Source organism: Schistocerca cancellata, chromosome 4 (genome assembly GCF_023864275.1).
Source record: "Schistocerca cancellata isolate TAMUIC-IGC-003103 chromosome 4, iqSchCanc2.1, whole genome shotgun sequence".
Taxonomy (NCBI): domain Eukaryota; kingdom Metazoa; phylum Arthropoda; class Insecta; order Orthoptera; family Acrididae; genus Schistocerca; species Schistocerca cancellata.
In genome coordinates this window covers 376,096,831-376,114,244 of record NC_064629.1, presented here as the reverse complement: position 1 = coordinate 376,114,244, position 17,414 = coordinate 376,096,831, and the positions used below count along the sequence as shown (strand labels likewise).

At 38.1% G+C, this 17,414-nt stretch overlaps 1 protein-coding gene across 1 annotated transcript in view; it reads right to left on the bottom strand.

The window, feature by feature from the left end:
• The window catches only part of LOC126183398 (cysteine-rich hydrophobic domain-containing protein 2), a 51,594-nt gene extending 36,502 nt beyond the window's left edge, over positions 1 to 15,092 (bottom strand). The window contains exons 1-2 of the mRNA XM_049925344.1: positions 14,880 to 15,092; positions 14,432 to 14,642 (exon numbers count right to left, since the gene is read on the bottom strand). Of these exons, the coding sequence (XP_049781301.1) occupies positions 14,432 to 14,642; positions 14,880 to 15,001 (333 nt within the window). The 5' untranslated portion in view covers positions 15,002 to 15,092. The remainder of the gene's footprint in view (positions 1 to 14,431; positions 14,643 to 14,879) is intronic.
• Between the last annotated feature and the right edge of the window lie 2,322 nt (positions 15,093 to 17,414).

The following is a 17,414-nucleotide window of genomic DNA, read 5'->3' as shown; positions in this document are numbered from 1 at the left end:
CAGTCCTGCGGTTCCAGACTGAGCGCCTAGAACCGCTAGACCACCACGGCCGGCATTTTGCACGGTAATTACTGAATGATCATTTTTCTATTTATTACAATAGAGGATATTTCACCATTAGTTATTTTAGTCCATAAAATGAAGCCAAGTGTACAATGTATCTTTTGAAAATGGGTACTTATTTTTGTATAAATCTTGCATCTAAAAATCATTAGAAATTCACCTATGTGCATTACCACATAAAGAAAAATTTTCCTTCCTCCAGGAAAAATTCGGATCTAAGACGGTTAAATCAAAAGCTTTCATTCAGTGTGCTACTTGAATTGCAAACGCTTGAGGCTGGCTACATTCTGGAGAATATAAAATCTTTTTCCATGAAAGAAACATGTTTTCGCATCACTGCAAGGATTCTTTTAACAAAAAAATACAATCAATGCAAAGTTAAAATAATCACTTTGATACATAAACATTGATGGTCACTGGGGAGGGTGCAATAGCTAGATTGGTAATGATGGTGAAGGAAACCTGAAATGGCCTTGTTCAAGAAACCAGACCAACTTTCACAACGTAACACCTAAATCTGTATGAGCAAACAGGGACCAACTCTCTTCCTTCTATTCTGGGTTCCCAAGTCAAATATAATGGCAACAATGCAGTACAATAACATGAAATTACAGGTATCCTAAGATGAACATTAAAAACAAAAAGTGTCACATTTGTAAACTAACTGAAATGTACCATAACATACCTAGAGAGCACAATTACGGTCCATGGAACACATAAATTAACTAAACCTAAATCTCAGTGTGCCTCATTTTGGACTAATTAGTCATAGAAGAAATCAAGTACATAAAATATAATAATAAATGAGAGAGGCTATTATTCCTCAACTACCACATGCAAACTTTATAATTACCAACACATCAACAATCTGCTTATCAGTTTGAAAGTATACAAGAGGAAGCTTGTAGAAAGGTCACAAAAGTTACATGTAAATAGCAGAAAATTTAATTTTTGCTGGAAGTTCGTAACAGGTGCTGTGCATTATTTTATACTTCACCTACATGATATAAGGCAGACAAAATTTCTAACTGCTAGAAAGTTCCAATGATTTAAGCTTTCTTAGAAACCACATATTCTGGTGTTGGTGGATAACAGATTAACATATCTATCACTGGTTGAAACTTCAGTGGGTGGAAATTTTATTGGCAAATACTTCTCAAACTCTGAAACCATAAATAACAAAAGTCATTAGAGACTAACATTAACAGTAACGCCCGACAATGTTCCTCTGGTACACAGCAGATGTTACTATTATAACTGTAAATGACATCCCAAAACAAGATGATGTACTGTGTTGTGGTTGTAAGCATATTTTCAATCTGGCAGCAAATCTTATTTCATTTTCCATATCAACACATTTTGTGTAACAGGTACTGGTGTGGCATTCAGTACATAACAAAAAAATGAACTATGTTCTGACAACAAGCGATTACAATTGTTCTCTACTGCTGTACAGGTTTCGACACTTCTTTTTAACATTCTGCTTGCAAATATAATGAACAGGATTCTCTATTACGGTCTATAAATGGTTTAAATCAGAGCTTACAAGTTGTCAATACCAGCACTAGGATCACTAGTCTTTTCTTACAACTATCTTCTTTAAATACTCAATCTTCAACGTGACCATTAAATTTATTTACAAATCTCTCCAAGCTGATTACAACTGGGCCAACGAAGCAGAACCTAAGTTCAAACCTACCAAATTATAATCACTTTGCTAAGCTGAAAGACATATCAGATCACATATCCTTTCACACTCACTTCTACATAATGCAAAAATCTCTATTAAGTTAAAGATCTAGATAACAGTTATCTAGAATGAAAATTCAGTTTCTGTTGGCATGGGGCCATGTGCTTACTTAACAAAAAGACAGATCACTTCTTCTCTTTGACTACCATGATATTTTAGTAGGTAAGGTCTCAAATAGTAAAACCTCCCACGTTTGAGGTCAACAAATTTCTAGTGGGGGATGGGGGGGTGGTAGCAGGTGGACGCGCACGCACGCACGCACGCACGCACGCACACACACACACACACACACACACACACACACACACACACACACACTGATATTACAATTTCTTAAATGCAGTAAAAGTGTCATTAAGAAACACAAAGAATGTTTCAGAGTTCTCTCAGTTATCACAACTCCAGGTGACATTCACATTCTCTATTATCTTCAATCCCCTTCAAACTAAAAGTGTTTAAGCATCTCTACATCTACATCTACGTGATTACTCTGCTATTCACAATAAAGTGCCTGGTAGAGGGTCCAATGAACCTCCTTCAAGATGTCTTTCTACCGCTCCACTCTCTAACGGTGCGTAGGAAAAACGAGCACTTAAATTATTCTGTGCGAGCCCCGATTTCTCTTATTTTATCGTGATGATCATTTCTCCCTACGTAGGTGGGTGCCAACAGAATGTTTTCACAATCGGAGGAGAAAACTGGTGATTGAAATTTCATGAGAAGATCCCATCGCAACGAGAAACGCTTTTGTCTTAATGATTGCCACTCCAATTCATGTATCATGTCTGTGACACTATCTCCCCTATTTCGCGACAATACAAAATGAGCTGCCTTTCTTTTTACTTTTTCGATGTCATCCGTCAGTCCCACCTGATGCGGATCCCACACTGCACAGCAATACTCCAGGATAGGGCGGACAAGTGTGATGTAAGCAGTCTCTTTAGTAGACATGTTGCACCTTCTAAGTGTTCTGCCAATGAATCACAGTCTTTGGTTGGCTCTAACCACAACATTATCTATGTGATCATACCAATTTAGGGTATTTGTAACTGTAATCCATAATTTTTTAGTTGAATTTACAGCCTTCAAGATTTGTGTGACATATCGCATAATCTAAATTTAGTGGATTTCTTTTAGTACTCATGTGATTAACTTAACACTTTTCTTTGTTCGGGGTCAATTGCCCCTTTTTCGCATCTTACAGATATCTTATCTAAATCATTTTGCAATTCGTTTTGGTCATCTGATGACTTAACAAGATGGTAAATGACAGCATTATCTGCAAACAATCTAAGATGGCTACTGAGATTGCCTCATATGTCGTTAATATAGATCAGGAACAATAGAGGGCATATAACACTACCTTGGGGAACACTGGATATTATTTCTGTTTTACTCTATGACTTTCCATCTATTACTACAATCCGTGACCTTCCTGACACGAAATCACAAATCCAGTCGCACAACTGAGGCAATATTCCATCAACAAGCAGTTTGGTTAGAAGACTGCTTAAGAGGAACGGTGTCTAAAGCCTTCTGGAAATCTAAAAATATGGAATCAATTTGACATCCCCTGTCAATAGCACTCATTACTTCGTGAGTATAAAGAGCTAGTTGATTGTTGCAAGAACAATATTTTCTGAATCCATGCTGACTATGTGTCAATAAATCAAAGACACACTAAATTATGAAGTAACTTGCTTCTTAACATCACAGAAGGTACATATAGCTTTAGTTTCAAAGCTAAAATGTTCTCTGGGAATGATTGGAACTAACTGCATACCTTTACATTCTGATCTGTAATCTTTGGCAAGATTGAAGAGTATCTTTTTTTCCCTACATTCTTATCCAGTTTCTATTATGTATTATAGTAATAAACCTGTGACACACTGATACACTGTGTTTAACCGTTATGTGTATGTTGTAAAATTTAAAGTGTACAGTCAAATTTAAGAAGACCTCAAGGACGGTTTTTGACCAGAACAAAGAACTGAACACGTAAATAAGCAATCAAATAGCAGGAAATCTATTAGCTGATGTGGTGAACATTTAGCATGTGCCTGAAATGGTTTAGGGGTTAGTCCACATTAAATCCAACAACTTCGGTTAGTTTTTTTTGTACTTCATGTCACAGTTATCTCTGATATTTTAAAAATATTTTACAGTGCCCAAATACAACAACATTAAAAAATACTACCATGCTAGTCCTTTTTTAGTGAAAGGCTTTTGAAAAAAATGAAGTTACTAAAATGCAAATAATTTCTTTTCTAAAATCTCAAAAATCCCTCTTTTACTTTCTCTGAAATATGTGCATTTACTACAAATTTCTGACTGCCTTTGATAATTTTAAGATGGGGAAAGGATGTGTTGAAAGGGAAATCAACTATTGACTATACCACTGGCCCACACTGATTTCACTTAATAGTTCCTATTACATGGAATAGCCAACCACACTGCATCCTTTTCTTGTGGACTACAGTGAGGGTAGCACAGAATTTAAAACATCTGAACTGAGCCTTAATTTCTGACTGCTTAGAACACAACACACTGGCATATGTTTTCCTATCAAAGGTGGTCTCAGTTTTAAAGGAAAAATTGCCTACCATAAAAGAAATGTGTTCTACTGGCATGTGACGTATCAAAATAACATCTTTTGCAAATACACCCAATGGCAACAGCACATGAGATTGTACATTTTTCTTGTACTGCTCAATTGTATGAGCTTTCCTAAGACTATTTGGCAAGATGGTGATTACTTAAAGTGTGTCATGAATAAAGTGTTTTGTAATCACAATGTTTCCATGGCATTACTACATGCCAAATATGTTCTACTTTTATGATGGCAATGCCCCACAATATAAAAATGAAGAACATTTTCTTATTGCATGTCTTCAGAATATTTATTAAAACAAGGCTTGCAATGGGCTTGGGGCTGGCCGGTGTGGCTGAGAGGTTCTAGGCACGTTAGTCTGGTTCCATGCTGCTACTACAGTCGCAGGTTTGAATCCTGCCTCGGGCATGGATGTGTGTGATGTCCTTAGGTTTTTTTTTAGTTCTAAGATAGAGTCTAGGGGACTGATGACCTCAGGTGTTATGGCCCATAGTGCTTAGAGCCATTTGATTTTTGCGATGGGTTTGGAGGCACTGTCGAAAGACTTGGTTCTAAAGCAAGTTTACAGAGATCATATGAAAATCACAAAAATGGTTCAAATGACTCTGAGCACTATGGGACTTAACATCTATGGTCATCAGTCCCCTAGAACTTAGAACTACTTAAACCTAACTAACCTAATGACATCACACAACACCCAGTCATCACGAGGCAGAGAAAATCCCTGACCCCACCGGGAATCGAACCCGGGAACCCGGGCGCGGGAAGCGAGAATGCTACGGCTGAAAATCACATCCTAATGCCTAAGGAGTTGAACCGTTTTCCATAAAAACCCATTCTTGGCATCCACTTTGAATTTTGAACAACAGAGGAACAGACAATGTGACAAGCTACTGCCCCGATTCATCAATTCTAAAATCATTAAAGGTACTAAACTATTTTCTTATTCCTGTGCCTGAATTTCATACTGAAATTAAGTAATACTCCTGAATGGTAAATCATTTATGCAAAATCATTTCTAAACAGCATACTTGTTCAGAAGATTTGACTGTCAGTGAATTCAGAGGTGGGCTGCTAGATTTGTTACCAGTAGGTTTGAACAACACGCAAGTATTATGGAGATGCTTCGGGAACTCAAATGGGAATCACTGGAAGGAAGGCGACACTCTTTTCGAGGAGCACTATTGAGAAAATTTAGAGAACCACCATTTGAGGCTGACTGCAGAACAATTCTATTGTCACCAATGTGCATTTCATGTAGGATCACAAAGATGAGATTAGAAAGACTAGGGCTCGTATAGGGGCATACAGACAGTCGTTTTCCCTCACTCTATCTGTAAGTGGAACAGAAAAAGAAACAACTAGTAGTGGTATAGGGCACCCTCCACCACACACCAAAAGATAGCTTATGGAGTAGTACATTGTGATGTAGATGTTACAAATGCCTAATCCAATAATTTAGGAAGTCGGCCATGCCCTTTCAAGGGAACCATCCTGGAATTTGCCAGGAACAATTAGGGAAATCAAGGAAAACCTGAATCAGGATGGCCAGACGCGGGATTGAACAGTCATCCTCCCGAATGCCAGTCCAGTGTGCTAACCACTGCACCACCTTGCTCGGTGCAGTATTTGTGAGGAGTTATATTATAAAATGTAATTTTTGTGAGTGAAACTGTCATATTCCAACCTAACCCAGACCTCGGATTGACTTTCGGTATCATTGGCTTTGCCAACACCCACACACACTTTCACGCCTGTCAAGTAGTTGTGGCATCAAAATATATTAATAGAATTGCTACTCTATTTAGGAATAACAATTAATAGTGAAAACAAAGCAAAAATGAAACTGCAACAAATTTTATTCATTTGGACTAGACACCAATGCAGCCGCCTGCAAAATACATGAAAACAAGCCCGACAAATTTCCATTTTGTTTCCTCCACACACATTCGAAGAGACAGCTATCGAAGAATGTCTTGCAATGTCTTGTGCCATGGTGGGATCTTTAATGGCACCCTATGTGCTCTCTATGGTATTTGAATGTGAACCTGTCTTTGGATACTTGAAAGTCAACTTGTGATTTACATTAAGGTCTGGAAACGTTTGTTTTTTAGACATTTATATGCGGAGAAACTGTCAGATATCACTGTTATCCCTGGCAAAATATTATCTTTAATAATTTTTAAAGGAACAGCTTTTGAACGCCTACACACAACAACAACAAAAATTTGTTTGTACCTCTCTGGATACTGCCAAACACGTACCTTCCAGTTTTTTTGTATTCCATCTCCCAAACTACTTCATAACGAGCTGAGATTCATCAACCTCAACAATCTGTCATGTTTCTCGTTCTGTCTCAAGCAGATTTACACTTAAACTTCTACACAAAATTGTCTCCCATCGAACAGTTTGCTTGACCAAATCCAGTTCTCAGTATGTACATTTTGATGTACACTCATAAATCCATAAATAACTTCTAATAGAACACTACGAGAAGCAAGAGCTATTACTGAACTTTCATATGATTCCATCCACACAAACCTTTGACTCTTTAAAGAGTCATTTAACTTCCACATTTGACACATTCTAATTTCTCAGCAATTAATCCATGAGACATGCACCAACAGACTACATCACCGTGCAGAACTGAATCACTTTCTACTTTATACAGGGTGGTCCACTGACAGTGACCAGGCCAAATATCTCACGAAATAAGCATCAAATGAAAAAACTACACAGTACGAAACTCATCTAGCTTGAAGGGGGAAACCAGATGGCGCTATGGCTGGCCTGCTAAATGGCGCTGCCATAGGTCAAATGAATATCAACTGCGTTTTTTTAAATAGGAACCCCCATTTTTTATTACATATTCGTGTAGTACGTAAAGAAATATTAATGTTTTAGTTGGACCACTTTTTTCGCTTTGTGGTAGGTTGCGCTGTAATAGTCACAAACATATAAGTATGTGGTATCACATAACATTCCGCCAGTGCGGACGGTATTTGCTTCGTGATACATTACCCGTGTTAAAATGGACCGTTTACCAATTGCGGAAAAGGTCGATATCGTGTTGATGTATGGCTATTGTGATCAAAATGCCCAACAGACGTGTGCTATGTAAGCTGCTTGGTATCCTGGACATCATCCAAGTGTCCGGGCTGTTCGCCGGATAGTAACATTATTTAAGGAAAAAGGAAGTGAAACGTCAACCACGACCTGCAACAAATGATGATGCCCAAGTAGGTGTTTTAGCTGCTGTCGCGGCTAATCCACACATCAGTAGCAGACAAATTGCGCGAGAATCGGGAATCTCACAAACGTCAGCATTGAGAATACTACATAAACATTGATTGCACCCATACCATATTTCTATGCACCAGGAATTGTATGGCGACGACTTTGAACGTCGTGTACAGTTCTGCCACTGGGCACAAGAGAAATTATGCGACGACAACAGATTTTTTGCAAGTGTTCTATTTAGCGACGAAGCATCATTCATCAACAGCGGTAACGTAAACTGGCATAATATGCACTACTGGACAACGGAAAATCCACGATGGCTGCGACAAGTGGAACATCAGCGACCTTGGCGGGTTAATGTATGGTGCGGCATTACGGGAGGAAGGATAAATGGCCCCCATTTTATTGATGGCGATCTAAATGGTGCACTGTATGCTGATTTCCTATGTAATATTCTACCGATGTTACTACAAGATGTTTCACTGCACGACAGAATGGCGAAGTACTTCCAACATGATGGATGTCTGGCACATAGTTCGCGTGCGGTTGAAGCGGTATTGAATAGCGTATTTTATGACATGTGGATTGGTTGTCGAAGCATGTTTACTGGATCCGACGTCGCCAGATTTCTTTCTGTGGGGAAAGTTGAAGGATATTTGCTATCGTGATCCACCGACAACGCCTGACAACATGCGTCAGTGCATTGTCAATGCATATGCGAACATTACAGAAGGCAAACTACTTGCTGTTGAGAGGAATGTCATTACACATATTGCCAAATGCACTGAGATTGATGGACATCATTTTGAGCATTTATTGCATTAATGTGGTATTCACAGGTAATCACGCAGTAACAGCACGCGTTGTCAGAAATGATAAATTCACAAAGGTACATGTATCACATTCGAACAACTGAAATAAAATGTTCAAACGTCCTATGTTCTGTATTTTAATTTTAAAAACCTGCCTGTTACCAACTGTTCGTCTAAAATTGTGAGCCATATGTTTGTGACTATTACAGTGCCATCTATCACAAAGTGAAAAAATTGGTCCAACTAAAACATTCATATTTCTTTATGTACTACACGAATATGTAATAAAAAATGGGGGTTCCTATTTTCAAAAATGCAGTTGATATCTGTTTGACCTATGGCAGCGCCATCTAGCGGGCCAACCATAACGCCATCTGATTTCCCCCTTCAAGCTAGACAAGTTTCGTTCTTTGTAGTTTTTTTGTTTGACACTTATTTCGTGAGATAGTTGGCCCAGTCATGATCAATGGACCACCCTGTATAATTGGCTGCAACAATAACAAAAATTCTCTGAAACTCACGAACACATGAAAAAAAAGTGAACAAGACAATGGTTTCAATTTCACTAGATATTTAAAGTATCTTTCAATTGGCTATGCAAAACTGTTGTCAATATATGAGCAGTAGATAAACACCACCGTGACTGTTGCTGGCCCTGATCTAAACTTTAGCTGATACCACCACCATTTAAAAACTTAAATACATTCTTATGAAGTTGTTTATTTTAGGCAACTTATTATTTAAATATCTTGTTGGGTACATAATAAATAATTAATAAACACGTTTTTCAATTCACGGGAAGCCCAATACCTCAGCTTGTGTTTGATGAAAAGGATAGATTTCACTGTTTGTTACTGACAGATTTTAGTTCTTTTGCTTCATATAATGTTTTTATGTTTCACGAAACCATACTTTCTCCATATTTAAATGTGAACCACTATTTGTATACATAGTTTACATAAGGAAACTTCTTTTCTTTTTAGAGAAAGTAGCACCTCAGATTTCCCAATTTTTTAAAAATATTTTATTATAATCAAACAAATCTTACAGTATTATTTTGATATGAATCAAATTAAAGCTTAAACACAGCCCTTTTAATGCCATAAATTTCAGCTGCTTAGAATCATTGGTATGGAAGCCATATGCATCTTTGTTTCTTGACTTTTCCAAATAATAATTTTTTTTTTCCATGTCTTGACATTTGAAGAGCACAGGATCAACACATTATAAGAACATGATCTTTAATTTACTCCATGGGTGCACACAACTGACAAAAAATAATAAACATTGGACAATATAACCCTCAGCTGACTTAATATGGACCAAACCTCTGGTAATCAATAAAAACCCTGAAGCTGGATAAATGATTCATTATCTAGAACTGTTCCATCCAGAAAAACAACCAAATCTTTTGCTACATCATTCTGCCTAATTTGACAGGTAAACATAAGCCAGTCATGAACGCAACAGGTTGATTTGAAAAATCAAGGTGTTCTCATCTGCAAACGGGGAGTATGAAATCAACTATCTTTGACTTCTGAAGAAACTTATCAAACCGTTTTACTTAAAATGTAGTATGAAATACTGTCCAATATGCCAAAGCAATGTCAGAGGTGGAGATCACAGAAACTCTCATGAAAATTCCACAGGCATGTCAAAGGACTGAACTTTTAACTTATAACATTTACCAACTCTGGCACCAATTATAAGAAGCCAGTAATGTGTATTTTATGATGTTGTGTCCATACATGTACCTTGGCCCCTATAGTACAAATCTTCAAGGAATGTGATGGACAAACACCGTATCAAAAAATATGCCCCCCCCCAAAAAAAAAACACACACACACACACACACACACACACACACACACACAGAGACAGAGAGAGAGAGAGAGAGAGAGAGAGAGAGAGAGAGAGAGAGAGAGGGGGGGGGGGGGAGTAGTCTTAAGCCAACAGAATGACAGAGGCCTCAGCAAAATTTCCTCAGGTCATTCTCCAGCATGTAGACCTAGAGAAATACTGTCCGTGAATAATGTTTCTGCTACCTACAACTCTGACAGTTCTCTCATACTCTAACATTCAACAGCACAATGGGAACATACAACTGAATCAAAAATTTCCTATTTAGCACTGTAGCTTATAGACAACTTCCAGGTGATAAATTGCAAGCATTTAAAAAACTGTATTCAAATATTTTGAATATTATGCAAAAGTACAGGAACATCAAGACTAATACTTAACCCGCAATTGGTAATAATAAAGTATCTTAGATTATCATCATAAACTTCTTCACCTTTAAACCACACTACATCCATGAAAAGAAAAAAATCCCCCAACACTACACAAACAACACGCATTTAATGTCTAACATGAAAGAAAAGTAACAGACCATAATTGTGTGTTACTGATGTAAACTGTTTACTGGGAAAGAAAACAATGAATATGTGATGCTTCAAACTCCGGATAAAAACAAGAAATTCCAAACCTCTCTTGCACCAAAATCTCTCCCATTCATCTGTGCATGCAGTGAGAGTCCATCAACTAAATAACATTAAAAACATTCCGAGCCCGCGTACAACTTAGTGCTGAAAAACTTTATTACATTTCAAATGTGAATGTGCACATCATTTGGTGCATATTTCCAAATATACGACCATTCAATACACCTCCTTAAAACACAGTCAACACCTCTATGGGTGTGTCAGCCAACAGGACACGTTCTACAACTTTTAGGCATATTGCAGTTGTCTAGTTTTTGTCTTATTTTATAGATCAACAGTAAGTTCTATTGGACACAAGCCAAACTGTATTGAGAAACCTTTGAGAAGTCACATGTACTTTTAGTCCAAGTTACATAAAATCGTATTTTGCTGCAGAAATAGTAAACAGTCAATCAGTTGCAAACTGGAAGGTTTAGTAAAATCCCTTTACCATGGTTTCACTGTTTTTATAAAAAATGTCTTCTTCAGAAGGAAATTTAGACAACCTAAGTAAGTTACCAGTAAAAATGTGTTAAGACTATATATAGACACACACAGAACCATATCTTGTCAACAAAAACAAAAACTTATTCTGACTTTTTGAATTACATGTTGTGGCAAAGGTATGATAAAATACAGCTGACAGGCATCAGTCAAACATACAATTTCACCTTCATAATATATTAAAACACACAATACATTGGTTATTGTCGCATGATACTTCCAAATCAATGTGCAGCTAGTGCACTAGTGTTACATATGCAACACCTGCTCTAAAGAAAGCTTCTGGCAAGAGAGGGTACTAGCAGTATGCACAAGAAGGGTGCATGGTAGTGAATGAAACTTTATCATGTGAAAGTTGCTTCAAAAGTTAAAATTAAAAACCCGCTCATAATCAGCTGTGTACACATTAAAAATTAATGAAATAGTAACAAATAATAAATTATCAAAAGTAATTGTAGTAAAAACAAATTATGTAAAACTATGAATAGTGGAAATAGAAACAATAGGAAAAGGAGCCAGGGTGGGGTTGGGAGGTGGGAGGAAGAGAGTGAAAAGGGAGAGGAATGCGGGCAGAGGGAGGGAAGGAGAGAGATGGTGAAGGAGGGCACGGGGAGGGGAAGAAGATGGTAAAATGTATAATACTCTCAAATACAACACAATTGAAAAAACTATGAACATAAAACCTCTAAAAGTATAACTTACATCATAACAAAGAAGAAACGCAAGTACCACTAGCATTAACAGGCGAGGAAAATGATATAACCTACAGACACACGGAAGACCGCCATTTTCCTGCTATGTTAACAAACGTAGAGGTCTGAAACTGTAGACAATTTCTATTTTTGAGTTAAACCTGTTTATTTAAATCTGATCCATCTTTGTGAGTAAAATGCATAAAAATCTCTAATTCAAGCCTGTAACTCTTACTTTCTTTATGCAGAAGTGCTAAGTCTTCTAGTCTCTGTTGTAATCCAGAAAGCCTGAACAAGTTATTTTGTATTCGTTAATGAGATTTGTGTGTGTGTGTGTGTGTGTGTGTGTGTGTGTGTGTGTGTGTGTGTGTGTGTCACTGTTAACTTGCTTAGGTTGTCTATATTTCCTTCTGCAGGAGACTTTTGTAAACATTGAAACCATGGTAATATAAACTTTCTAATTTGCAACTGATTGGCTGTTTACTATTCCTAGATGAAGATTTCATTCTACAGTTGCTGCTACAGCCATGTACAAATTATAAAATATTTTGTTCATTGTTAAAAGTAGAACTGCTTGACAATTTTAGAAGTTTTGCTTTAAACATAGCAACCTCCACATTTACATAAAATTTACATTAGTTGCAATATCGAATTGCCCGTTAGGCCTATCTATAGACAATTCACTGCAAATAACCTACAGAATACCAAAAACACCACTTGCATTGTAAACAGACAATGTTTCAAAAATAGATACACCTGCTTTAACCTGAGTTAATGTAGACATCCAAAACAAGTGTTCTGCCCCTTTTCTTTTTCGAGTATTGTCCAACAAAAGAGAAATGTGTAAACAGAGGTACTTAAAGAATGACCTAGGGAAACAGTACACACAGTTTACAGTAATCTGTCTCTCCTGTGAAAATTGGGTTTATATTATGAAATTACATGCCTCACTCAACTTTACACTACAGCAGTCTTAGCATTTGACAGATCCATTTATGATATCAGATCAGTACAGAATACTCTTCAATAATACAAGGAATAAATGTAACCACTCAAAGGATAGGACCTAGTTGACTTATTGAAGGTGTTTGATTGTCACATTCAATATGTTCTATTACTGAAATAAAATATTTTTGGACTACATGTTTAAGCACATGGCTTGGTAGGTCGCTATATAAGAAAGAGGGCACAGAAAATTATACTAGGACATTGAAATAACACAAACACAGACAACCTATCACCTGCAAGGGACAAATCACAACGAGAGTGCCACAGATTTCTTGTTCTTGCACTGTAGTAATGACTTGAATCAGGAGGCAAAACTAGTCCCTTTTGCAGATGATACATTATGCATTATTGTCAAACAATACACAGATGTATTAACCTGGGAAATTTCCCATAACTGATAAAACTGTTAACTGATTTTCCACAAATGAACTAATTCTGCACTTGGGAGAGTGGGTAGGGAGGAGAGAAGAAAGAGCTTGTTCAACTATTTTATTAATTTTGTATACTGTCAACAAGTAACAAACAATACACAGAGTTTCAACTTTCTGGGTATCAGTATTAATGAAAACAACCAGAACAACCACAGGCATACTAAAGCATTTAGGTTTTCCAACTTTTGCCATAAGAATAACTGTAAACTTCAAAAACAAAGAAATGACCAAGATGACTTTTTATTCACTGCAGTCTTACAGTACGGAGCATATACTGCAGTAATTCCTCACATAAGCAAAAAAGTATTCATTGTATGAAAGAAAGTAATTAACATAATGTATGGGGTTGCCATCTATATCTCTTGAGGGCATCGGTCTAAGCAATTGGGGAGTATTAACTACAGCTTTAAAACGACTCACTGGTGAGATGTGTTATTAAAACACAGCATTTCTAGATTAACAGAGATACTAGAAGGAAACATGATCTGCACTTTACTCCAGTGAATCTAACAGAGAGAGAAGTGAAAAATACAGCTATGAAACTCTTAAACAATCTGCCCATGGAAATAAAATGTCTAATAGACAGCACAAGTATTTGCAAGTACATAGGCTTGTAATTTCTTCTAAACAACTATTTCTTTAAGGGATTCTTGAGTATACATAAGTAATCAATTCTGCACTTATAAATATCCAAAAGAATACAGGTTTTTTATGGCCGCCTTAGCAAACTATAGCTCAATTGACATGTTCTGAATCATAACACTTAGGCCTGTGGCGAAATGATGAGCATGAGCTACAGAACATGCAACTAAATAACTGAAAAACTTGTTTCATTTATACCCGTTTGCTGAGGCAGATTACAGGCCACAAGGAACAGCCTAACGTGCAGCAACAGCAAACACAGCCACAAAACAGCCACTTGACGTTGACAGGCAAGGTTTTCTTCAAAACACTGTTCACACGCATAATTGTTGCCTTGTATTCTTCCGGAGCGACACGAGAAACAAGGCCATTTGGGAATTCTGCTTCAAACCTGTTGCTTAACCCAAACCTGCCAGAGAATAAAAGGAATGGTTAATATGCATATTCCACATTGTTTTGAAGACAAACAGAGCTTTAACGGCCTCACACAGGACTTGTCGTAAATATGTTTATCAAGATTATAACAGCATATTTCTCACTGCACTTCAGTTTCACGTTAAGTTTACATAAATATACTATTATTGTGCAAACTGTAATCACTGGTGCGAACGAGTTTCCAAATATTCCTGAAACGCGCAACACTTACACCGTCATATTGCCTGCTCCACGAACAACAACTGGGTCTGGGACAAGGGTAACATAGCTTTCTTCATATGGAACTTCAGCCTCCTCTTCTTCTTCTTCGTAAATTGCATCGAAGTCAGCCATGACACTACATTTATGACTATGTTGAGAAACGAAATCAGCATCAAAACAAATAATGCGTGATATGCCCTCTGCCAACTCTACGAAAATGAAAGGCTGCTCACTCTGCTGAATGGAACCAAAGATGCTAAACGGTTTGTAGCAGCCCGTTCTTGGCGATTAATACTTTATGGATAAATCTCAGCTATATAAGAAAAAGTCCACGTAGCCATAACGTTCTACCCAAAATGGTAAACAGAGTGCAGAAGAAAAGTAAATAAAATCAAGCAATCTTCTCATGGCGGTTAAGAAAATTTTAACTACCTGAGCATCGTTACACTCTAATTGCGATGGAAAACTAGCATTTTGAAACGTGTAACACAATTTCTCTCTTATGAAGCCATTTCACAAGCCGTGTTCTAAACTAGTGCTCAACGTTACTTCGGAAATTTGTTTTAAAATAGTTGTGTGACCTAGTGGCACATATTGTTCAGGAAATTCTTCATTAGTGTAGCAATAATGCATGTAATTGTTTTACAGCTATTGAAAGTATTTAACTCAGTCTGTTTGACAACTAGAAAATATTAATTTAAATCACCATACGAATTTAGTTTTATTTAGGGTTATCAGACGTCCACTTTTTACCTGGACGTGTCCTCTATCTTGGACCCTAAAAATTGTCCAGGTAGGTTTTCAAGAAAGTGGGGAATTGTTCTTATTTTAGAGTTACACAATTGCTTCAACTTGAAAGTGCGCAAATGCAACTTTCTGAACTCTAAAAATCGCGAAGTCTAAAGGACTGAACCTTTCTTACAACAATGTGGTACTTTTTCCACGCTTTGCTCTTTTCTATGTCGCCGCCGCGCCGAGCTGAAGTTGCGATTTCAGAGCAATTGAAATAACTAGCTCGGCAATTATTATGAAATACGAGCTGCGAGGTGGTCTGTTAAAAGCATTACGTATGCAACAATGCAAAGATACCTCGGCTTCTAATAATTTCTAATTATAATGATTTTTTTGTGAAGTGAAGCACTGTTAATGTTTAATCGAAATCATGAAAAAAAACGCAAATGTGTCTCTAGTGACGAATTACAAAAATGATTTCCGGACTACAGGACAGGAAGAATCAAGAATGCCTTATCTGTCCACCTGGTACATTCGTTTCAGCACCGAGCGAGGTGGCGCAGTGGTTAGGACACTGGACTCGCATTCGGGAGGACGACGGTTCAATCCCGCGTCTGGCCATCCTGGTTTAGGTTTTCCGTGATTTCCCTAAATCGCTTCAGGCAAATATTGAAAATAATAAAATATTGAAAGGGCACGGCCGACTTCCTTCCCCGAACTTCCTTAATCCAATGAGACCGATGACCTCGCTGATTGGTCTCTTCCCCCAAACAATCCAACAATCCAATCCATTCATTTCAGCTGCTAATAATGGTAGGATTTATTATCTTGCGGCCGTTTCTATGTAAATAGCGTACTAATACACTGGAAGATCGCGTATAATAGTTTAGCTATTGTTATACTGAATAACTTACAATACGGTGTATAATTATTATTTGCATGGGGGTAAGACCTTGAAGACCACCAAAACACTGGTACACTATCTGATCGAAAGTATCTGGACCCTCATACGTAACGAGAAACTGGCCATTAGATGCCAGGAGGGGCGAACCCGCCGGTATTAAAGAAGGCGGGGAGTTTCGTTTTCTCAAGTATTTGCAGTCGAGCAGCCGACCCGAGCGCACCGCTGATCTCTGCACCTGGCGTAGCTGCCCGATCATAGATCTACGGAGCGGTCGATAATCAGCTGTAACAGGCATATCTGCGAGTGACGCTCTTCGTTAGGTGAGTTGTCAGCGCGACAGACTGCCCGGGTTCGATTCCCGGCTGGGTCGGAGATTTTCTCCTCTCAGGGACTGGGTGTTGTGTTGTGATCATCATCATTTCATCCGCATCGACGCGCAAGTCGCCGAAGTGGCGTCAAATCGAAAGACTTGCACCAGGCGAACAGTCTGTCCGACGGGAGGCCCTCCTCACACGCCATTTCATTTCATTACATTTCGGAGCGCCGCGAACAAACGTAAGCCGCTTAACGCTTCCGAGCGCTAAGCGGCAAGAGCTTCGGCTCAACTCACCGCAACCTCGGTTGCAAAACCCCCCAGCGGGACTCTCCTGTTCTTTGGGAGGGTTTTTCAGTGTCAGGGATCCGTTCACGTCGGATAACCTCGCGTACAGTAGGCCGCTCTCTTCTTCCCGCGCACTCTTGCGCCGCGAGTCTCGGCCCGGCACACAGTTTTAATCGCCGGCACGGTAGCTCAGCGTGCTCGGTCAGAGTTTTAGCTACCCTCTGTAATAAAAAAAAAACTGAGTGAACGGATCAACAAAGAACCTGAACAGCTGTCATCGGACGTCCGCCACGAACAAATTAGCCGAC